Source organism: Haliotis cracherodii, unplaced genomic scaffold, assembly GCF_022045235.1.
Source record: "Haliotis cracherodii isolate W230 unplaced genomic scaffold, xgHalCrac1.p SCAF_12, whole genome shotgun sequence".
Lineage (NCBI taxonomy): Eukaryota > Metazoa > Mollusca > Gastropoda > Lepetellida > Haliotidae > Haliotis > Haliotis cracherodii.
The window spans coordinates 25,508,423-25,532,979 of record NW_027266267.1 but is presented as its reverse complement, the minus strand read 5'-3'; the positions used below and the strand labels follow the sequence as shown (position 1 = coordinate 25,532,979).

Sequence of the window (24,557 nt, the reverse complement as noted above, 5' to 3'; positions counted from 1 at the left end):
AAGGAGATACTCAACAAGGCATTAACATTCTCAAAACGTTGATATCTTCTCCAACATACAACTTGTTTAATTCCAGCCTCACTATTAATATGGCAGTTACATTCTCTCATCGCTTCAGAATAATGAAAATTAATTAGAAAATGCAAGACAGTGGATTAAAACAACCAATTTGGTTTTCATTTCACACTGTTAGGCCTTTTCCTTTATTGGATCCTTCATAAACCATGGCCAAATGCTGATAATGAACTGAAACAAGTGAACTCATAGAATGATGGTGGGTGGGGTGACTCAAAAAGATGAAATGTGGATTGTTGCTCTGAACATATATTCCCTTTAAATTACGATTTTACCAAGGAGAGATTTCTGAAATTTGAAATGATTTTCAGCCCATAACTTTATGCACTTCTGGCAACAGTTTTAACAGATCTATAAAACATAGTGAAAGAACAATGCTTTTAAAAGAGCGAGAAGTTCTCAAGTGGCTTTAGTTCCATCATTAAACGGGTTCATACCAAGCAAGCACTTCAACCACTTCCCTAACACTGGGGATTCAAACCCTGAACAAGTTCATACCAAGCAAGCACTTCAACCACTTCCCTAACACTGGGGATCCAAACCCTGAACAAGTTCATAGCTAGCAAGGGCACCAACCACTTGGCTCAAGCCTGAACAAGTTCATACCTAGCAAGCACAGCAACCACTTACCTTACACTGGGGATTCAAACCCTGAACAAGTTCATACGTAGCAAGCACTTCAACCAGTGCCCTAACACTGGGGATTCAAACCCTGAACAAGTCCATACCTAGCAAGAGCATCGACCACTGCCCCAACCCCCTAGAATCAAACTCTGAACAAGTTCATAACTAGCAAGTGCATCAACCACTGCCCCAACCCCGGGGAATCAAACCCTGCACAAGTTCATACCAAGCAAACACATCAACCACTTGGCCCACTGCCCCACATTGTTACAAGACTTACAGAGACTCATTCTCATATATATACATGATGCATTACTGAATTAACAAATATTTCAAAGTCATTTAGAAGTGAAAGACTATCTCATTAACAGTTTCAAAAATATATACAAAATTTAAAAATACTATTCATCTGTAAACTGTAACTGCAGATTTAAACAAAGACACTGTGTTAAATTCCCTTATTGATGTCTATTGAATTAAAATATTTTCAATCAGAATTTAAGATCATGAATTTCAGAGAAAAAATATGGTATATGAAAAGCAAGAACAATTTGTTTAACTGACATGATTAAAAAAATTAAAACAAGTATCAATAGCAATGAACACTTGAAATATACTGAGGGAAATAAGTAAGGGTATACCTTTACACAGAAGTTTGACATAGTGACCACAAGTGGTTTGTCCGTTTCACTCAGTGAGTGAGTGAGTTGTGTTTAATGCCGCTTTTAACAGTACATGTATTCCAGTCATATCACGGCGTGTCAGCTTAATGTCGGAGGAAAGCCCAAAGTGAGTGAGTGAGTGAGTTTGGTTTTACGCCGCTTTTAGCAATATTCCAGCAATATCACGGCGGGTGACACCAGAAATGGGCTTCACACATTTTACCCATGTCAGGATTCGAACCCGGGTCTTCGGCGTGACGAGCGAACGCTTTAACCACTAGGCTACCCGACCGCCCCACAGCCCAAAGTGATGCAGGTCTCAGACATTTACCACTTCAGTGAAACCTATGAGCACGAGCATGGTGCTGACAAACCTAGAAACATAATAGGGGCAAAATGGGATTCAAACCCACAATCATCGGTTTCTGCGGCGCCTTAGACAACTGGGCCACCCGCGCCCTTTTCATTTCACTCAGGCCTTAATGACGCTACTTTTTTGTGACTGTCCTTCATGTTCCCTTACTTTCTGCCCTCAGTATATGTCAGTTTAACCTTTGAGAGATATGTTCATCTTTATCTTGGACAACAATATCGATGAGAAATTTACTCACACTGCACAAAGGATTATTACATAAATTAAGAGATTACTTTTGAAAGACATGAACTTGCTCTATTCGGCCACTCCCACGAGACACAAATACAATAAATAAACTATTCCTTTACCTGTGGCATATCAAACCAGTCCTGTACATATATACATTCCTCATTCCCAGCATCGCCTGAAAACTCCTAAAAAAAATATGTTTTGGGATGTACATTAAAGATCCTTCTCTAGGCACCTGGCATGCAACTTAATTTGGGCCTTACTTTGTCTTGGAATCCGAGCAAAAACTCGTTGGTCATAACAGTTTGTTTTCAGCTGGTATGATTGAATTAGAGCCAATTGTTATACTGATTTGTCACTATTTGCAAGAAAAAGAGGAAAAATAAATTTAAATATTTAAATATTGGTACACATTTTATGACATCAAGCATACCAAAAGTGGGTTGGCATCCTCATTAATTCCAAAAATTTATGGATTTGATTACACGAAGAGTTTCATTAATGTATGCTTCTCAAAAGAAGGTCTTAAAAAATAAGGTGTTCTTGAACGTCTTTTGAGAAGTATATCTACAGCTTGACCATGACCAAACCAACAAATGTCTGGGTACAACCAGTCCGATTTGTCAGCAATAACAACACTGCCTCTCAAAACGTTTCCCACCAAACCAAACGTACATGACAACAAACCGAACCTTCCAATGGAGTGTGGACGCACAAATAATAACTAAATACTGATATTAAAGATGTAACAAAATAAGCCATTCTACTGCTTGAAATGAGTGCTTTGGATCTGACATGATATTTTAATCAATGTAATAAATAAATCAACATTTAGTCAAATAAACGTTTCTACAAATGCAGCATTTAAAATACAAAAATGGGAATACTTTCCAAAATGAAGTATGCAGAAAACTGACATGAGTCCTTAAGATGTCATTTCAATCATCATCCTTAAAACTAAGTAGCACAATGTTAAAACACATTAAGCATCTGATACAGGCATAGGCTGGATGTGTTACATCAACATCAGACACCAACTCACTCAAGCTGATCTCAACTGCACAAGATGAAGATGATAAAACATTTATGTAAACAAAGTTGGCGGAAAACCAAACAAAACCAACCGCAAATGTTTTTAATTCATTTTCCTAATATCCCATTATTTCAAAAGTAACACCACCAAAGGGAGATAACTGTTGGTTCAAGGGGAGATAATTCTCTAGGATGTCTTCACATTTTTTCAAATGCATGGCTATTAAAGGGAGGTAACAGTTCAAAAGGAGATAACCCTACACAATGACTGCCACAAACATGGAGCCTTTGAACACCCAACTGTGAAGCTATACATGACTACAAAATCTCATAACCATGAACAAACTATATACAAACACAGCTCACATCTGTGTAATCCTGCATAAATAAATCATCTGACTATACGCTAGGTTAACACACTAACTACATAATATTTGCATTGCATGTGCTTTGATCAAGGGCTAATGCCAGGGAGACATTCGGTCAAAATCAACGAAAATTCTGGACCCTCTTCATACTGCAACCTTAGCAGTATGGCTCAGATGGGTAGAAAGTGAAAGACTCACACCTTTGTCTCAACTCTGGGATGGGTATTGGGGGCATTAAGAGTATCACAATATTTTACGATGCACAAGGCTGTATTGAAAGCTACTGTATAATTCCAAATTTGGAATTCAGAAGCAATTTGAAACACCTGTGTATGAAAAGAAGTTCACAAATGGAACAAAACAAGCTGCTGGTACAACATAATGTTTACTCATTCCATAAATATACTCCAGATGCACACTCGGGGGTAATTAGCAAGTGAATAACATTAAACATATGATAAAAATCACTCATATACCAAGCATTAAGAAAACATTGTGATACGCATCGTGGGAAGAATGAACCTCAAAAGGAATAAGAATTTGGAGTCTCAAAGTGTCGTCCAACTGATTTTAGACTTTGTTGATTTTAAGTTATTATCACCAGGCTAGCAGTTCATGGGGAATCAAAGTTGGCCTGAGCTGTCGTGCTATGGCTGCAATGACAAGGTCACAGGGTCCTGGTGGGAGGGGTAAATCTTCCCCCTCTGGTGCATGCTAGGGCTGGGATGAGTCCGAAACTACTACCCCGTACCCGACCCCTATGACCCGACCCGACCCCCTATGACCTGACCCAACCTAACCTGACCCAACCCCCTATGACCTGACCCAACCTAACCCGAACTGACCCCCTATGACCTGACCCGACCCGACCCCTATGACCTGACCTGACCCAACCCAACCCGACCCGACCCCTCGCTGTAGGTCTCAAGAGCCCTGGCAAAAACAATTTAGATACACGTCTTAAACAATCTGATTAAGATACACAGAACTTAGATACACATAACACATTCGATTTTGATACACGCAATTTAGATACACGTACATCACAATCTGATCCTGCCTATACTGAAGTCGGCTGAAGCTTTATCTTCACTTTAATGTATAAAAGTCAGAAGGAATGCCTGATTAGGCAGAAAGAAGTTCGAACATTAGTGACTTGTGTAACCTTGGACTTTTATTTTTATCAAATAATATACAACCCAACTAAACAAAGGTCTGGGTAGCCCTGTGGGTACCCGAGTCCTACTCAGGACCCACCCAACCTGAGCTACCCATCCCAGCCCTAGTGCATGCACACTGACAATCAGGCATATGTGTTTCCATCAGAGTGTTTCAGTCATACAAGGGGCGGTCAGGTAGCATTCGCTCGTCAAGCCGAATACCTGGGTTCGATTCAGGACATGGGTACGATGTGTGAAGCCCATGTCTAGTGTCCCCAGCCGTGATATTGCTGGAATATTGCTCAAAGCAGCATTAAACCATACTCACTCACTCAGTCATACAACGGCGTGTCACTTTATATCATTTAGGAGAAATGACCGGCCTTCGATGTTTACCACTTTTGTGAAACCCACAAGTATGGGTAGCTTACTGACAAACCTAGAATCATAATCAGGGGGAATCAGGCATTCGAACATTTAAAAATAGGTTCCTGTCACACCTAGGGGACACAACTCCTCACAACATATTGGAAAGCCGTTCACACTATCTGCATGCCACTAACCATCCAACACTGACGTTTCAAAATGGTCCCTAAAAACATCTTGACCTCTGAACAACTAATGCCCCATGGTCTCTGAACACAAATTGTCGATTTCACAGTAGTACAAAAGATGCCCTAGACTGTTATCACTTTCCCATGTCACCATGGTAACATACCCTGCACCGTCATGTTCCATTAACTAAACAAACAAACAAACAAAATATCAGACTAGTAAAAGTTCTCTCAACAAATTGTACCAGGATTTCAACTAACTCACAACAATCTTCCTGAAGTCATTGTTATGGCTTGAGTTAGCACTGACGATTAGGATAAAGGTAAAAAGAGCCACAAGGCTCGGAAGCTCACCTAAAATATTAATAAATATTGGCAGACATGTTTAAAGTCGGATTGGAATTCTGTGCGCAATTTTAAGCGACACGATGGCTGGGATCATTAATGCCAAGTATCAACTCCACATCAGAGTTTGTAGTTTTCCACGAGACGCCGAAAATGTAAAACCGACCGACAGACAACTGGACAATTCAGTCATGCGAGCAAAAAATTGAATTGTGTAACTTATTTTCCAGAGATGATGTGATTGGGTACACCTATCCTGATTGTGTGATGACTCCTACCTTGGATGAAGTATTGGCCATGGAACCATCCATATAAGGACGTGTAAGAGTCTTAGACATCAAACATTCATAGTGAGTGAGTGAGTTGGGTTTAACGCCGCTTTTAACAATATTCCAGTTATATCGCGGTGAGTCACATTAATGTGGGAGGACAGCCCGAAGTGATGCAGGTCTCAGACGTTTACCACTTTGGTGAAACCCACGTGCACGGGTATGGTGCTGACAAACCTAGAAACATAATCGGGGCGAACTGGGATTCGTACCCACAATCATAGGTTTCTGGCGTGCCCTAAGGGACGCAACTCTGCACAGCGAATCGCGGCGCCTTAGACGACTGGGCCACCTGTGACCCCTCAAACATTTATAACCCATAATAGTCAAACAAAACACTGTCTGATGTCCAATCAGAGAACTCTCAATGGATTAAAATATTTCTTTTAAATTGAGACAAATATGAATACCGTATTCAACGTAATAAGCGCCCACGGGGATATTAGTTAATATATTGGCTAGTGAACAATCCCAAATAGCACCCCTTCCAATTGATCAATGTAAAAAAGACTTATTCATTCGTGTATAATACGCACTCGCGTGTTAATATGCACCCTTAATTATAGGCAATTAAATTCTGGAAAAATATATCTGTCGTAAACATTTCAGGCTGTCAGCATAAACCACAAAATTTATCGTTCAACTCTATTGCCCCGTATTTGTAATTCTGAGAGCGCCCTGAGCGCTTTTTACGTCGAATATGGTAATAAAAATTTATTTTAACAACTTAATAGCAAGTTGATTTACTTTTTTTCCAATAAGCTTGTCAACAACCCATGTCAGTACATCAAAACAATTAAGTAGTTTTTGTCAGTAATATTACATACAAGACATACTTCCATAGTCATCATACAAACGGGGTCATTCAATAAAAAACTCCTTCAACAAACAATACGCCCACAAAATCATAATATCAAAACAAAGGTATCCTTTCAAACACAGCTGTAACCATCAGTTACAACATACATACTATACATATACATATTAAACAACCCTCCAAATCCTTCCAAATACTATACATAGTAAGTTGTAAACCCTATTCAAATGTCAACATTTCAAGCATATTTTAACTGACTATTTGATAAATGATTACCTTGGACCCTGTTTCAAACAATTTTTATTTTTAAATTCAAGAAAAATAAATATATTATCCTCTTCAATTAATATTTGTCTGAGGCATCAAATACGGTATATCTAAACACTCTCTCTCACCTTAGCTTCAGTTTTGACAAAGATCAAGCTGTCGTCTCAACCGAAACTAAAATCTGTGCCCAAATGCAATAGAAAGACGCTGTATTCTCAATATCAAAGTCATATTTTTAAAATCAAGGTCATAGGGCCAAACCTGATGAATTGACCTCGGCAGCTTATTTACATCAAAGCAGAAGTTATTCAGAATATCGATAATTTAAAAATTTACATCTTTGGGATCAAAAATTACTATTTCTACTTCATGTGCAGAGGGTAAACCATATGAGCATCCTACATTAACCTATGTAGATTTGAGTATTTCTACACTGAAGAGACCATGCGGAAATCAAACCACAGATTCAACAGATCAAACATATTCACACAAAAAATGCATAAATGTAAATATATTCACAAAAAATGCATAAATGTAATCAATTGCACAGATTTACAAAAGGCAACTAACAAAAGACGAGACATTTTGAGAGTAGCTCGGACGTAGCACTATTTATTTTTTCAGTCACAGCAAAGACACACATTTGAAACATGATGACCTACCCGTTCATTCAAACGATTGGTGTGGCATGATTATCCTAAGCCTGTGTTGAAGCTACAGTCATCATAGTGCTGAAATCGCTTTTTATATAGACATGACCATGACATGACCATGACATAGGTCAGTTGTAACCACAACGACATTATTGCATTGGATTCAACTCATGTCTTCACTGACGAGACATCCAATATTGCAATGACAACGTACTGTCTGGCAGACACCGTTGCCATGGTAACCTGTCACAGACACATAAACTGATGTTTCCATGATTTGTTTTGTACCAAAAGTAAAGACTCAAGATAGAATTCCAACCAATAACTTAGGCAAGAAAATGTGATCAAACGTGTAACTATGGCAACCAATTGCAACCTTTTCGTCCCGGATGTCACGGATATTTTGTATAAGTAGAACTCATATGCTGCTGACAGACCAAGGATCATAATCAGAGGCAAATCGTAGAGACAAACCTATCATCGTAAGAGGATTCTGGCAGCCAAGGGAGTCAACTCTGCAAAGAAAGTTGCTGGACCTACACACCTGGGCCACAGACAGGAAAATAAATATAATAGTGGGGGAAGAAATTGGAAAGATCTTAATGGTAAATGAAACAAAATCACTGGAGTATTTGGTCGAAAAAATTATTCAATTTGTAGGATATGAAATTCCAGTAATGAATACTGGTAACCCAAAAAGTACAAACATGACAAATATTTTCACTGTGACACGTCAACATCACAGAGGCAGAAAGTTGCTGGTATCTTGACTATTTTGTCCAATCGGGGGTATCCTTTCATCCGATGTGACACTTCCATGTTGTCCAAACTTGCATGTACACTATGGCATGCTGTCCAATGAAAATTCACGTCACAACTACATCATCCAATCCAGAGTTATCTGGCATTTTGTCCATGTCATGTTTTTCTATTCAGAACATGCTCCGAATATTCTCATCCAATTAAATCTTGCTCTGGATATCCAATCAAAATCAAGGATATAAAAAGCGATGATGACAAGGGAGGCTACTCCGGCTTTTCCATATTTCCTGTAAAATCTTGAGCCATGCAATAGAAATACTTCAAGCATCGGTCACAGGAAAAGCTTAAATTGTTTATTTACAATGTGACAATTACAAATAACCATTGTATTCAATATCAAAAACTGTGACAAGCGTGTCTGTATTGAAACAAAATGCTGAGTAAAACCCACGTGGTGTCTCCAATGGAGCTAACAAAATGGCTTCTGTCCCTGAATCGCATGTGGAACAAGCTTGTCCACACAGCTAGTCACATGACAGTCACATGACTAGAGCATCAGATCTTCCTCCCCAGTCTATCACATTGTGACCTTTCACCTTTGAGCCTTGACCTTCCACCTGAGCACAAAATAGCAGCCTATCCTCAGGATGACGAAGAATATACAGAGAATGATGAAGTCCAACCAGAACTCGGCATTTTCAACATCCATCTGCTTGAGAACATCGGATGCCTTCTTGAAGATGCAGACACTTTCATCACAGTTCAGTGATCCCCTGTCGAAGCCATATATAGCTTGCAGAACCCCTTCGAAGGAATACCTGAAGCATGAAGGATCAATGAAGAGTGAGGACGGAGGGGAGGCCATCTTTTTTCGTATTCAGTTGGTTTATGGATTGATTTTTTCAAAGACTTTAGGTGTTCAAATTAAAGGTGTTTTTTTTTCATGGCAAACATTATATGGCTGGTAGGATACAAAAATGTCCTTTGAAAATGTCTATTTTTTCTGAAATGTTTTCACACAAAAAAAGCATTAAAAACAATTAATTGATTCTGAGAACAAAGACACACACTGCTTGGAGGACTGCTGTATTTATAAGATTCCCCATAGTTACTTCTCAAGCTTGTGTGTCACTTGTAGATTGTATGTGGGATCACCTGTACGAGATATCTCATCTAAAGTGAGTGTGTATGTTTGATGGTTATTTCACCTGTAGTGAGAGTGTATGTCATACAGTCACCAGAACTAATCACACCTGTGTGCTTGTGTGCGATGATCACCTGTACTCGTTATCCCGCTTGTAGTGAGTGTATGTCATACAGTCACCAGAACTAATCACACCTGTGTGCGTGTGTGCGATGATCACCTGTACTCGTTATCCCACCTGTAGTGAGAGTGTATGTCATACAGTCACCAGAACTAATCACACCTGTGTGCTTGTGTGCGATGATCACCTGTACTCGTTATCCCACCTGTAGTGAGAGTGTATGTCATACAGTCACCAGAACTTATCACACCTATTTGCGTGTGTGCGATGATCACCTGTACTCGTTATCCCACCTGTAGTGAGAGTGTATGTCATAGTCACCAGAACTTATCACACCTGTGTGCATGTGTGCGATGATCACCTGTACTCGTTATCCCACCTGTAGTGAGAGTGTATGTCATACAGTCACCAGAACTTATCACACCTGTGTGCATGTGTGTGATGATCACCTGTACTCGTTATCCCACCTGTAGTGAGAGTGTATGTCATACAGTCACCAGAACTAATCACACCTGTGTGCTTGTGTGCGATGATCACCTGTACTCGTTATCCCACCTGTAGTGAGAGTGTTTGTCATACAGTCACCAGAACTTATCACAGCTGTGTGCTTGTGTGCGATGATCACCTGTACTCGTTATCCCACCTGTAGAGAGTTGTATGTGTAATGGTCACCAGTACTTATCACACGTGTGCCTGTCTGCAATGGATCACCTGTACTCGTTATCCCACCTGAAGTGAGATGTATGTATTATTTTCTCACCTGATGTAGGACACATAGGAGAGCCACTGTAGATAGGTTGGGATTGTATCAAAGTTGACGAAGAACCCACTAAACAGAAGGATGGGGATCGCTGTGACAGGTCCCAGGAACACAGCCACCTGTAAACAAAGGCAACACCCCTTTACAAATACAGATAACACCTTTACAAACACAGGCAACACCTTTACAAACACAGGCAACACCACTTTACAAATACAGATAACACCTTTACAAATACAGATAACACCTTTACAAATACAGATAACACCTTTACAAACACAGATAACATCTTTACAAATACAGATAACACCTTTACAAACACAGGCAACACCACTTTACAAACACACCTTTACAAACACAGTTAACACCTTTACAAACACAGGCAACACCCCTTTACAAACACACCTTTACAAACACAGGCATCATCACTTTACAAACACAGACAACACACCTTTACAAACACAGGCAACACACCTTTACAAACACAGGTAACAACTTTACAAAAACAGGTAACACCTTTACAAACACAGGCAACACCCTTTTACAAACACACCTTTACAAACACAGGCCACACCCCTTTACAAACACAGATAACACCTTTACAAACACAGGCAGCACACCTTAACAAACACAGGCAGCACCTTTACAAACACAGGCAACACCCCTTTACAAACAGAGGCCACACCCCTTTACAAACACAGGCAACACCTTTACAAACACACCTTTACAAACACAGGCAACACCTTTACAAAATCAGGCCACACCCCTTTACAAACACAGGCCACACCCCTTTACAAACACAGGCAACACCTTTACAAACACAGGCAGCACTGAGTACCACAGAGACACCGTTACAAATATTGGTTCAAAGTAGAGCTTTTAGTGCCAGTGCCTAACTCTGCAGTCAGTCAGTCAGTCAGTCAGACAGTCAGTCTCTCTTACATCTCTTTCACTCACTCAACTGCTCAATCAACCAACCAATCAATCTCACAAAGCCACTCTCCCACACCTCATCTCCCCAGAAGACAGATTACCTGTAGTGACGTAGCGGCCCCAATAAGCAGCCCCAGCGACTGAGCAACCAGTGATGTCTGAGTCGACAGGGTCAGGAACATCACAAACCTCACAAAGTCGTTGGGCTGCGAAGTCATCCAGTAAACAATGGACCCATACACCAATGGAAATATAATCTGGAATGAAATTATATATATAGTAACATAGGTGAGGTGATTGTTGCACTTATATATAGCCATGTGCATGCACGTATGTGTGTGTGGCTGCTTGTACTAGTCCGGACTGATGCCAAATTATAGTGCTAGCCCACTGAGATGCCATGCCGCAGTTTAACATGAATACCCCACTCAGACACAGTATACTGACTCGGTCTTTGTTTTAGCCCCTTAATGCCGAGCACCTGGCAGGGTAACAACAAGTACCATCTTTAAACGTCTTTTTGTATGACGCGGATGGAGATCGAACCTTCTGCTCTCTGGGTGGACGTTCTACCACTAGACCACGGAGGCGGTCACACTCTGGGTGGACGTTCTACCACTAGACCACGGAGGCGGTCACACTCTCCGGGTGGACGTTCTACCACTAAACCACGGAAGGCGGTCACACTCTCCGGGTGGACGTTTTACCAATAGACCACGGAGACAGTCACACTTTCCGGGTGGATGTTCTACCACTAGACCACAGAGGCCGTCCAAACTTCCCATAGACATTAAATGAAGCTGAAGATATTTTCTGAATACATTATTTTCTGTATTTTCCATACTCCTTTTCAGAAGTGTCCTCAATTAATCCGATTTAGATACACCTATGTTTGTTTGTTGTTAATGCAGCACTCAGCAATAATCCAGCTTTATGACGACAGCCTGTAAATAATAGACTCTGGACCAGACAATCCAGTGATCGGTATTCAGAGCAGCAGTCCAAGTTGTCTGGGTACGATGGACCAGCTGTCTCTTACAACCAGCATAGGTTGCTGGGGAACTATTGTAGTCCGGCGTGGAGCTATTGTGATGAAGTTGTACAATGACTGATCCCTATATCAGCAGTTTATCACCAATGATTTGAAGGAAACATACATTCCAAAGTTCAATTTCCTCAGTCAGGTGAGCTAAAAAAGTAAATATCAAGTTTCAAAATCCTAACAGGAAAGATGCCATCATCACATCCAGCAAAGCCCACGGCCAGTTTCAGTGAGTGAGTGAGTGAGTGAGTGAGTGAGTGAGTGAGGTTTCACACCGATTTTAGCAATATTCCAGCAATATTACGGTGGGGGGACACCAGTAATGGGTTTCATAGATTGTACCCATGTGGGGAATCTAACCCAGGCCTTCAGCATGACGAACGAACGCTTTAACCACTAGGCCACCCCACCGCCCCACAGCCATTTTGAGATATCCAGGGCCACAAAGTGATCTTAGCCTATGTTTAAGGATGGAAGTTACTATCATCTTAGCGCTAAGATCGCTCAGTGGGACAGTGCCCAGGCCTCCAGACACTGCTTCGAAGCTCACCTGGAATGGCATGTCGGCCATGGTTTTAGCAAGGTAGTAGGCCTTGAGACTGTACCAGTAGTTCAAGTGCTCCCTAACAAACACTGCCATCTCCATCGGAACTGAAATACGGAAAATAACAGAAAATGATTATTCAAGCCCAGCACAAGAAGATTTCTTAATCAATTGTCTTGTGCATTACACAATTTTCTTTGGTGTAGTGTATGCTTTTTTTCAAAAACACAGCTGTGTAGAGGAGTGTGTTCCATAATGAGTTTTTAAAAAAAATTTTTTATTTAAACAGTAAATCATCATGTTTTATCTCATATTTCAAATTTGTATTGACCAAGTTTATTATCAACTGTTTGTTTACCTGACTTTTCCTAAGGGATACATTGGCATTTATTTCTGTGCACAAAACTAAAAAAAAAAATAATTCCCAAATACTGAATCACCTTGAAGGGGTGCGCATAGGAAATATGGTAAACATTTTATATATTTCTTGTCACTTCTTAAAAGCAAGGGACACTAGGGAACTATCCTACCTAGAATTTCACAGGGAGACAAGGGGTCCTGTTACCCACACTGAGGTAGAGGAATCAGAGTGAGCGAGTATGATTTTACGTCGCTTTTAGCAATATTCCAGCAATATTACAGCAGCGGACACCAGAAACGGGCTTCACACATGTGGGGAATCAAACCCAGGTCTTTGGTTTGATGAGCCAATGCTTGAACCACTAGGCTTCCCCGGTGTCACGGAGGAATCAGGTGAAATCGGGCTTAACGTCGCGTCCAAGATTATTGCACTTATATAGCGACGTGCATGCACGTGTGTGTGTGTGTGTGTGGCTGATTGTACTAGGCTGGTTTATAGTGCGATCCCACTGAGATACCATGCCGCAGTTTAACATGAATACCCCACTCAGACACAGTATACTGACTCCGAGACGACCAGTCCTTGTTTTAGCCCCTTAATTTCGAGCTCCAGACAGGGTAACAACAAGTACCATCTTTTAACATCTTTTGGTATGACGCGACCGGGGATCGAACCCCAGACCTTCCGCTCTCCGGGCGGACGCTCTACCACTAGACCACGGAGGCGGTCCGGAGGAATGAGAGTGGGTACAGCTACTCACATGTGAGGACAGTCGGCATCAGTGCAGTGAACATCAGGAACAGCATACAGAAGAACAGACATCCCGCGTTGTTGAAGACTTTGCTGGCTTCGTTGCCAATGCCGAGATAGAGCAGGCCAATAAGGATGCCGACAGTCAGGTGGGAGATGAGTCTCAGTCTCGTCAGGGTCTGCAACACAACAGCAGGATTCATGTGAACAGCATCATTAGTTTGTTGTACAGACACAGTGCCTGCCTGCCTATGTATTCAGTTATATTTTAACTTGTAGATTCTCAAGTAATTGCTTTGCATTATTTCAACTGAATCAAAATGTGAATTGTCTCTTATTTTTCAATATTATCATTATCACATAGGTCAGAGGTGTCCAACTGTATCACGATGGGTCAGAGGTGACTTACTGTATCACGACAGGTCAGAGGTGAATTACTGTTTGTCAGAGGTAAAATATTACATTACAAAATAGGTCACGAGTGAACTATATCTCGACATAGGTCAGAGGTCACTTACTGCATCATGACGTAGGTCAGAGGTCACTTACTGCATCATAACATAGGTCAGAGGTCACTTACTGCATCATGATGTAGGTCAGAGGTCACTTACTGCATCATGACATAGGTCAGAGGTGACTTACCGCATCATAACGTAGGTCAGAGGTCACTTACTGCATCATGACGTAGGTCAGAGGTCACTTACTGCATCATGACGTAGGTCAGAGGTCACTTACTGCATCATGACGTAGGTCAGAGGTCACTTACTGCATCATAACATAGGTCAGAGGTCACTTACTGCATCATAACATAGGTCAGAGGTCACTTACCGCATCCCTCATGATGGAGGTGAATGTCCTAATGAAGAGAATCCGGAACTGGGTGAAGCAGCTGGTGGCAAACGTGTGACACTCCTGGTCGTACATCAAGTCCTGCAACAGACGACACACTTGATGGCCCCACACAGTTGGATGGTGCTAACTACAAACCCATGGACTGCTTCTAGGAAACTGTTGCTATAGTTACTATCAGTCCAACTGCACATAACGTAGGTCAACCAACCAAAGAGCCACCAGTCGTAGACATTCGCCTACCATTGATCACAGGGCATGGTACGGACATATAGAGAATCTCACCCGATATCAAAAATAACAAAAGAGTTGATAAAAATATTTTTTATATCAAAAGACACATGGGTAAGATTTTACTTATTATCCAACATCATTCTTCAAACTTTTTCAGTTTGTAGACAGTAATAAGCAGTGTCTTAAGTGTAAAAAGTACTGCTAACAGCTTCAGTAGCAGAGCCACTAGTGATGTCATTTGATTATGATATCATGGTAACCTGTGACGTCACAATGGTCTGCAAAGCATTGAGATGTGATATCTACAATGTAGATATCGCTTGATCTCACCTGTGGAACCAATATCTCCTGTGGGAGCCAGTTTTGGATGATAAAATTAGTGCAAAGCTGAGATTTTATACAGTAAATCTTGTGAGTAAGCGAGTGAGTATGTATGATTTTACGCTGCTTTTAGCAATATTCCAGAAATATCACGGTGAGGGACACCAGAAATGGGCTTCACACATTGTACCCAAGTAGGGATTCGACCTAGGGATTTGGCTTGATGAGCCAACGCTATAACCACTAGGCTACCCCACCGCCCAGCAAATCTTATAATGCTCAGGAACAAGTGAGTGAGTGAGTGAGTTAAGTTTAACACCTCCTTGAACAGTATGCCAGTTATCATGGTGTGTCAACTTAATTTGGGAGAAAATCCACAAGTGATGCAGGTCTCAGACTTTCACCACTGTGGTGAAACCCACGAGCACGGGTTTAGTGCCAACAAACCTAGAAACAAAATTGGGGCGAACCAGGATTCGAACACAATCATAGGTTTCTAGCATGCCCTAGGAGCGCTTTAGACAACTGGGCCAGACAATGCAGTGATTGATATCATGAGCATCGATCCACACAATTGGGATACCATGACATGCATCAACCAAGTCAGCAAGCCTGGCCACCCGATCCTGTTAGTCGCCTCTTACAACAAGCATGGGTTGCTGAAGACCTATTCTTCCCCGGATCTTCACGGTCAAGTTCTTGTTTTGACACCATTTTGACCAGTATTTCAGTTACATCATTGAAGATGCCAGCCACTGTGGTGAAACGGTGAAACAGTGAAACAGTGAAACACATGGTGCTGATGAACCAGGAAGCAATCAGGGCTAATCTGGGATTAAAACCCAAGATCTAGCTTTCTCGAGGGCAGTGGGGAAACCTAGTGGTTAAAACTTGCTCGTAACGCCAAAGACCCAGGTGCGATTCCCCACTTGAGCTCTGGTCTACCCCCGCCATAACATTGCAGCGTAAAACCAAACTTGCTCACTCCTAGCTTTCTGACACAACTCCGCACAGCTGTTTCAGTGAGTGTTTTACGCCACTTTTAACAGTATTCCAGTTATATCATGGCGTGTCAGCTTAATGTGGGAGGAAAGCCCAAAGTGATGCAGGTCTCAGACGTTTCCCACTTGGTGAAACCTACGAGTATGGGTATGGTGATGACAAACCTAGAAACCTTAATCAGGGCAAACCGGGATTGGAACCCACAATCAAAGTGACTGACATCATGAGCAACAATTTCTCGTACGAGGACCCACCCACAATCACGCCCAAACCCGTTTCTCCTAAACACTTCATCCCTTTCATCTTTCTCTTGTTACTTCAACACGTTTAAAGATCCGTCATTTTGAAATTTCCCCATAAAAAAAATAGCTTGAGCTATTTGGGTCTTCCCATGTAATATTTCAAAAACATTAATAAAAAAAATTAATTTTCTATTCAATGTAATAATTGTTCCAAAGTAGTGAGTGAGTTGGGTTTAACGTCGCTTTTAACAGTATTCCAGTTATATCGTGGTGTGTCAGCTTAATGTTGGAGAAAAACCCGAAGAGATGCAGGTCTCAGACATTTTAACACATTTACCACTTCGGTCAAACCCACGAGCACGGGTATGGTGCTGACAAACCTAGAAACATAATTGGGGCGAATCGGGATTCGAACTCACAATCATAGGTTTCTGGCGTGACCAAGGGACGCAACTCTGCACAGCGAATCGCGGGGACTTAGACGACTGGGACACCCATGCCCCCTGTTCCAAAGTAAATAAGTTAATACTGTACTCAGCAATATTCCAGCTATATGACAGCAGCCTGTATTTATTCAAGTCTGGACCAGACAATCCACTGATTGAGAATATGAGCAACGATCCACGCCATCAGGGTACGATGACTTGCAATCAATCCAGGGAATGAGCCTGACCACCCGATCAATTAAGTCACCTCTTTAACCTGCATTCCCCATAGCGAAAGATGTAGGTGACTACCCAAAAGAGACTTATGTTAGTATTGAATAACCCAGTACAAAGTAAATTTCCCACAGACAAAAATGTATAGATCTTTTGTGCACCATGAGAGAAGCGTCCGAGGGAAGCCTGACTCCTCCATTCTCCAGGGTAATACATCTCCATTCCTTTATGAATAATACCCTGCACCTATTTGACACCATACCTTTGTTCTGTTAGTTTGTTTGTTTGTGTGTTAGTTGTTTAACACCGCACTCAGCAATATTCCAGCTATATGACAGAGGTCTGTAAATAATCGAGTCTGGATCAGACAATCCAGTGATTGACATCATGAGCATCGATCCACGCTATTGGGATACGAGGACGTGCATCAACCCTGACCACCCGATCACATTAGTCACCTCACACCTTTTACGGCAAGCAAGGGTTGCTGAAGACCTATACTACCCCTGATCTTCTCGGGTCACTGTTCTGAATTCGGTTTGAATGACAACTGTAAAAATAAAACTAGAAGTCGATTCATGTTACCCTGTCCATGCATCATATTCATGATTAAAACAAACAGTGATATCACCCATAGCAGACTCAACTTTTCAAATCCCTTATGCCTTCCCTCTCCTGTCCTAGAGTTAAAAAAAATATATTTTCCACCTGAAACGTTTTTCATAACAGTCTCAGTCTTTGCCTTAAAATATCATTGGCCCACTGGGACCATGGGGTTAGGTCAAGCGAGGTTTAACTTTGCATTCCAAATTATTACACCTATATAGCAACGTGCAGGTGTGTGGCTGCTTGTACTAGCCCAGACTCATGCCGGTTTTAAAGTGCTAGCCCCGAGACACCATGTAGCAGTTCAACATGAATACCAAGGATAACACTGCATACTGACTCCGAGTCGAGAAAAAGAACAATCTGGGGATTGAACCACTGACCTTCCTCTCGCCGGGCAGACACTCTATCCACTAGACCACAGAATTGGTCCTACGCCGATATTGCACTCAATTTGACAAACAACTGTCTAACTCACAGACAGAAGACAGGGTCGATGTAACCCGTGGCCTGTTGGCCCTGGCCAGTTAAATCAACAAGCGGACCGTCTGGCTTGTCAAAATTTCACCCCTTTTCTGTGTATGTTTAATTTTCCAAATTGGACACTGTAATTTCTAATCGGGGTGGGGGCGGGGTGGGGGTTTAACACTCAGTAGATCGACATAACCAGTGGCCATTTTGTTTTGTTCTGTACATCTTAAATGTTCATAAATCGACACGAAATGAGGCAAATGGAAGCCAAGATTTAATCTCATAGTTTTTAGGGTTCTAACATGTTGAAGCACCCTGATGAACTCACACGTGGCCTCCAACATTTAGGTAAGGGTCAGTTAGTTTTGAGAAGGGCCAGTAACTTTTGAAAGGAGAAAACCCAACTGGCTGCATCTGATTTTGTTGTCAAATCTACCCCTGGAAGATATATTTTGATTAGTTGTTGATTTCAAACTAATGAGCGAGAGCAATTGTGTGTGTTAGCGTGATTAAGTGAAACAAAATAGATGACGCTGATGCAAATAGGTCCAGGGTATTCATAACAGAATGGAGACCTACTACCCTGGATAATATAGGAAGAGCATGCCTGAACTTGGTGACAGAATATCCTCAAAACAAATACTATACACCATGCAACTATGTAACTACAACTGGTAACTGGAGGAAACATCAAAATCAGACAAAACTAAAGAAAAAATAAAATTATCATTTCATGCAGAAATATGCAAAATAATAAACAACAGAAAAGAAACTAAGACAACAAAAATACTATTAGTGGTACATTTACCATAAATCAAGGTCTAACGTGCCATGCCCCAATGACCAAAGCTGTCCTTTATAAGTTTCCATATTTTACTCAATATTTTCTTGATAAGAAGGAGAAAAAAATCTCAAAAATCTTAATGTAAGGTAAATAAACATTTACTTACTTATTTGTATTTACTTTGCACCAATACTTTAAATGTCCTTTTTAAAGCAGGACCACAATTTGCTAGCATTTCATTCATAGGGATATTTTCCAAATCAAAATCTAGATTCTGTTTACAATTGTTACCAAATTGTGAACCGTTTCTTTTCCTATAGTTAATTACTTAAAAAGAAATAAATTTCACCAATTTTAATTTTAATATTACCCCAAAATTTCCATCCCTTATCTCGAAGACCTTAACAGGTTACAGATGATTGGTTTAATAGTTATATTTCAGGATCTGCATATTGAGTGAAAGTGACTGGTTAACATCTCATTGAAAGCCAATCTTTTACTCTGATATGATACTGCTCTGTATGAAGATCTGAAAATTCCTCCATAAGATGTCACATCAGTTGAACCTGAGAGAGCTTTGACCGATGAATCTAAACAAAGGCATCATGGGTTTTTTAACCAATCAGATGCAATTTGTCTAAACAGTTTGGCTTTATTTCCGTGGTATTTTTAGATGGCATAGATGTCAGAAACAACAGATTTGTTCAACTGTTTCCAAAATTGAAAAGGTCCAGCCTTCATTATTTACATTTGGAACTGGTTGTTTCAGTTCGTTTTCGCAATACAGAAATCAGACATGCTATTCTGAATGCTTCATTAACTCGTAGCATGAATTAAGTGAGTGAGCATGGTTTTACGCTGCTTGTTGACCCAGGTCTTCAGTGTGACGAGCTTTCATGTACACCTGACACAACCTCCGACTGAGGGGTTGTCAGATCTTCGCACAGAGAGGTATTGTTTCCCAGTAAAAGGTTTGAAGTTAATGACACTGGATGGTTAATAAAGGCAGAGAAAGCAAAAAATTGATCAGTTTTGATTTTACTGCATCTTTCAGCATATATACCTCAACTATATGTTGAACATGGGTCATACCATACTACACTACAGAAAACCATGGTTACCATGGCAACGTTACAAACCTCAGATGATTCTGACTGCTGAAAACACAATAAACAAAGGAAAAACACTTTATAGTAAGTACACCTACAACAATTGAAACTCGACAAAAATACTAGAATTGACTAGCTAATCATGCTGGGAAACAACTATGTAGGATGTTTTTCATCAGTTAGTGCAAAACTTAGATACAAGACAGGGATCACAAAGTTATCTCCCTTTGAGAAGAACAGCATTAAAAATATGTTATCCAATCATACTTTTTTTTAAACTTTGTATGCAATGGTTTACTTGATTATATTACACGGCTGCATATTTTTCAGTCATACAAATTATGGTTTATTTTTCTCAACCAAATGACGAGGAAGATGAACTATTCAAAACAAGAAGCCAAGCTTGAAAATCGAGCACAAATATTTGCAGTCAGGTCTGAAGTGTGAAATTCAAATGAGAATTTGAAAAGTAGAGACTTAAGCTAACGGCATGTGCTCATGGACCTTTGAAACTTGGTTAATCCAAACAAACAAACCTCAGTTTTGGGGACTCCTGCTATGCAGATACCGTTGACGCCCCTGGTCACGATGGGGGCGTGTCCGTTCGAGTATCCATTACAACATCCGTTCTCCATCAGCTTCTTTCTCTCTGCTCCCTCATAACAGTGATTGGGGCATTCTTCATGAACGCTGGGTGTTGGGGTGCACTCCATGGGCGTGGTGGCCGGACTGGGCGTCGGTGTTCGGGAGGCTGAGAGCTTGCGTTGGAACTCGATCTGGAAGGGGTCACACTTTCCTGTCTTGAGTGCCATCGTCAAACGCCGGACTTTGTCCTCTCCATATTCCCCGACTGACACCTCCATCACTGCAACAGGGATAAAGTGAAATGGGACTTCACGTCGCGTTCTAGGTTATCACAAATTTGGAGAGATGTGCATGCACATGTGTGTGGCTGCTTGTACAAGCCGAGAATAATGCCAGATTTATAGTGCTGGCCCACTGATACCATGCCACAGTTTAAACATGATCCCATTAATGTCGAGCACCAGTCAACGTAACAAGAAATGCCATCACATGGGCCTTGAAGCATCAAGGGGTTGCAACACAAGAGTGAGTGAGTGAGTGAGTGAGTGAGTGAGTGAGTGAGTGAGTGAGTGAGTGAGTGAGTGAGTGAGTGAGTGAGTGAGTGAGTTTGGTTTAACACCGCTTTTTCCTGTGTCAGCTTAATGTTGGACGAAAGCCCAAAGTGATGCAGATCTCAGACGTTTACCACTTCGGTGAAACCCACGAGCACGGGTATGGTGCTGACAAACGTAGAAACATAATCGGGGCGAACAGGGATTCCAACACACAATCATAGGTTTCTGGCGTGCCCAAGGGACGCAACTCTGCAACCCATGCCCCCATGCCCCCCTCAAGAATTTTGGCTCACTTATTACGGTTCTTCATGGGAGATAACTCTAACTTACCGTAGTCGGCTGGGTTGTGGTAGTTGGGGCAGCGGAGTCCCTGAGACTCGAAGTACGGCAGTAGTGCCGGTATGCTCCCTCTGTACACGCACTGGCCCTCCGCCAACATGTACAACTGAAAGCCAGGACATCAGGGTCAATGTAGGACAACATCACGGGGCAATATAGGACAACGTCATGGGCCAATGTAGGACAACATCACGGGGCAGTGTAGGACAACATCACGGGGCAATGTAGGACAACATCACGGGGCAATGTAGGACAACGTCAGGGGCAATGTAGGACAACGTCAGGGGCCAATGTAGGACAACATCAGGGGCCAATGTAGGACAACATCAGGGGCCAATGTAGGACAACATCACGGGGCAGTGTAGGACAACATCACGGGGAAATGTAGGACAACGTCACGGGGAAATGTAGGACAACATCATGGGGCAATGTAGGACAACATCAGGGGGCAATGTAGGACAACATCAGGGGGCAACACGGGACAATGTAGGACAACATCACGGGGCAATGTAGGACAACATCATGGGGCAATGTAGGACAACATCACGGGGCAATGTAGGACAACATCACGGGGCAATGTAGGACAACATCAGGGGCAATGTAGGACAACATCACGGGGCAATGTAGGACAACATCACGGGGCAATGTAGGACAACATCACGGGGCAATGTAGGACAACATCACAGGGCAATGTAGGACAACATCATGGGGCAATGTAGGACAACATCATGGGGCAACACGGGGCAATGTAGGACAACATCATGGGGCAATGTAGGACAACATCACGGGGCAATGTAGGACAACATCATGGGGCAATGTAGAACAACATCACGGGGCAATGTAGGACAACATCAGGGGGCAACACGGGGCAATGTAGGACAACATCATGGGTCAATATGGGATAACATCATGGGATGATGTAGGATAGCATCATGGGTCAATATAGGATAACATCATGGGATGATGTACGATAACATCATGGGTCAATATAGGATAACATCATGGGATGATGTAGGATAACATCATGGGTCAATATAGGATAACATCATGGGATGATGTAGGATAACATCATGGGATGATGTAGGATAACATCATAGGTCAATGTAGGATAACATCATGGGATGATGTAGGATAACATCATGGGTCAATATGGGATAACATCATAGGTCAATATAGGATAACATCATGGGTCAATATAGGATAACATCATGGGTCAATATAGGATAACATCATGGGTCAATATAGGATAACATCATAGGTCAATATAGGATAACATCATGGGTCAATGTAGGATAACATCATAGGTCAATATAGGATAACATCATGGGTCAATATAGGATAACATCATGGGTCAATATAGGATAACATCATGGGTCAATATAGGATAACATCATGGGTCAATATAGGATAACATCATAGGTCAATATAGGATAACATCATGGGTCAATGTAGGATAACATCATAGGTCAATGTAGGATAACATCATGGGATGATGTAGGATAACATCATGGGTCAATATGGGATAACATCATGGGTCAATATAGAATAACATCATCAGGGATAAAAAAAATTACTGATCAAGTTTGTTATCGAACATTTACCTGAATTTGCTGAAGGGATCCGCTGCAATTTTGTTTTGCACATAATACTCGAAAAATCACTTTTGCCAAAATACTGAATCCCCTAGAGGGGGTGTGTGCATTATATTTGGGAGGGCACTATACTCAAGAAAATATGGCAAGTCAACGAGACAATTACATCATGCTAACTGAACTTACATGATCGAACATCTCAAAGAGTTTGGCACTGGGCTGGTGTATGGTGCAGATGATGGTGCGACCGCCTGCGGCCAGCGTCTTGAGCAGACACACACACTGGTAGCAGGAGGCGCTGTCTAGGCCGCTGGTCGGCTCGTCAAAGAACATGACAGGTGGATTGTTGACTAGCTCCAGGGCGATGGACAGCCGCTTCCGCTGGCCGCCGGACAGGTTGCAGGTCCTGGTCTTCTTGGCCTCTGACAGGCTCAGTGTGTCCAGGATCTCATCAACCTGGGGACAGAAGGATCTCCTGTCAATACATGGACCTCCTGTCAATACATGGAACTCCTATAAACATAATCAACAAGACAACCAAAGGATCTCCTGTCAATACATCGATCTCCTATAAACATAATCAACAAGACAACCAAAGATCTCCTGTCAATACAAGTATCTAATCAACAAGACAACCAAAGGATCTCCTGTCAATACAAGTATCTGATCAACAGTCAACAAATGGATCTCCCGTCAACAAATGAATCTCCTGTCAACACAAGGATATCCTGTCAACACAAGGGTCTCCTGTCAACACAAGGATATCCTGTCAACACAAGGGTCTCCTGTCAACACAAGGGTCTCCTGTCAACACAAGGATATCCTGTCAACACAAGGGTCTCCTGTCAACACAAGGGTCTTGTTCCCTGAGTTGACTATCTGAAGATACCTACCATTTCCTGTTTTTCGGCATTGGAGAGGCTCTCGTTAAGTTTGAGATTGGCAGAGCACATCATGGACTCCTGGACCGTGAGGTGGGGGAGGAGGTGGTCGTCCTGCATGATGTAGCACGACATCTTCCTGAACATCCGCAGGTCGCGGTCCTTTCCTCGCACCAGGATCTGACCCGAGATGTTCTTTGTCCTGACAGAAACGAAATACCACTGGATAAAACGGAGGTCAATAACTGTCCATTTTAAATGCATGATTGAGGTTCTAGACCACTTTCATGGTCCAACCAATATTCTGAGGCATTGTTTGAGACAGATTACCTAACGACATGCATTTTCTTTTCTGAAAGGAAGAGACAGAAGCACTGCTTGGGAAACCCACAACAGGTGTTAGAACATCAGCTTGTCTAGTC

The 24,557-nt window shown here is 41.7% G+C and overlaps 1 protein-coding gene across 3 annotated transcripts in view; it reads right to left on the bottom strand.

Moving 5' to 3' along the window:
- Positions 1 to 8,251: 8,251 nt before the first annotated feature.
- LOC139458291 (ATP-binding cassette sub-family G member 1-like) overlaps positions 8,252 to 24,557 on the bottom strand; it is a 43,544-nt gene continuing 27,238 nt past the window's right edge. For 2 of the 3 annotated variants that reach the window (XM_071239679.1, XM_071239677.1), the window contains exons 4-14: positions 24,148 to 24,337; positions 23,441 to 23,710; positions 21,654 to 21,768; positions 20,721 to 21,049; positions 20,215 to 20,232; positions 14,736 to 14,837; positions 13,918 to 14,086; positions 12,803 to 12,903; positions 11,312 to 11,467; positions 10,278 to 10,396; positions 8,252 to 9,070 (exon numbers count right to left, since the gene is read on the bottom strand). In XM_071239679.1, coding sequence (XP_071095780.1) covers positions 8,845 to 9,070; positions 10,278 to 10,396; positions 11,312 to 11,467; positions 12,803 to 12,903; positions 13,918 to 14,086; positions 14,736 to 14,837; positions 20,215 to 20,232; positions 20,721 to 21,049; positions 21,654 to 21,768; positions 23,441 to 23,710; positions 24,148 to 24,337 — 1,795 coding nt within the window. In that variant the 3' untranslated portion in view covers positions 8,252 to 8,844. The remainder of the gene's footprint in view (positions 9,071 to 10,277; positions 10,397 to 11,311; positions 11,468 to 12,802; positions 12,904 to 13,917; positions 14,087 to 14,735; positions 14,838 to 20,214; positions 20,233 to 20,720; positions 21,050 to 21,653; positions 21,769 to 23,440; positions 23,711 to 24,147; positions 24,338 to 24,557) is intronic. The other variant, XM_071239678.1, reaches the window with a different exon arrangement.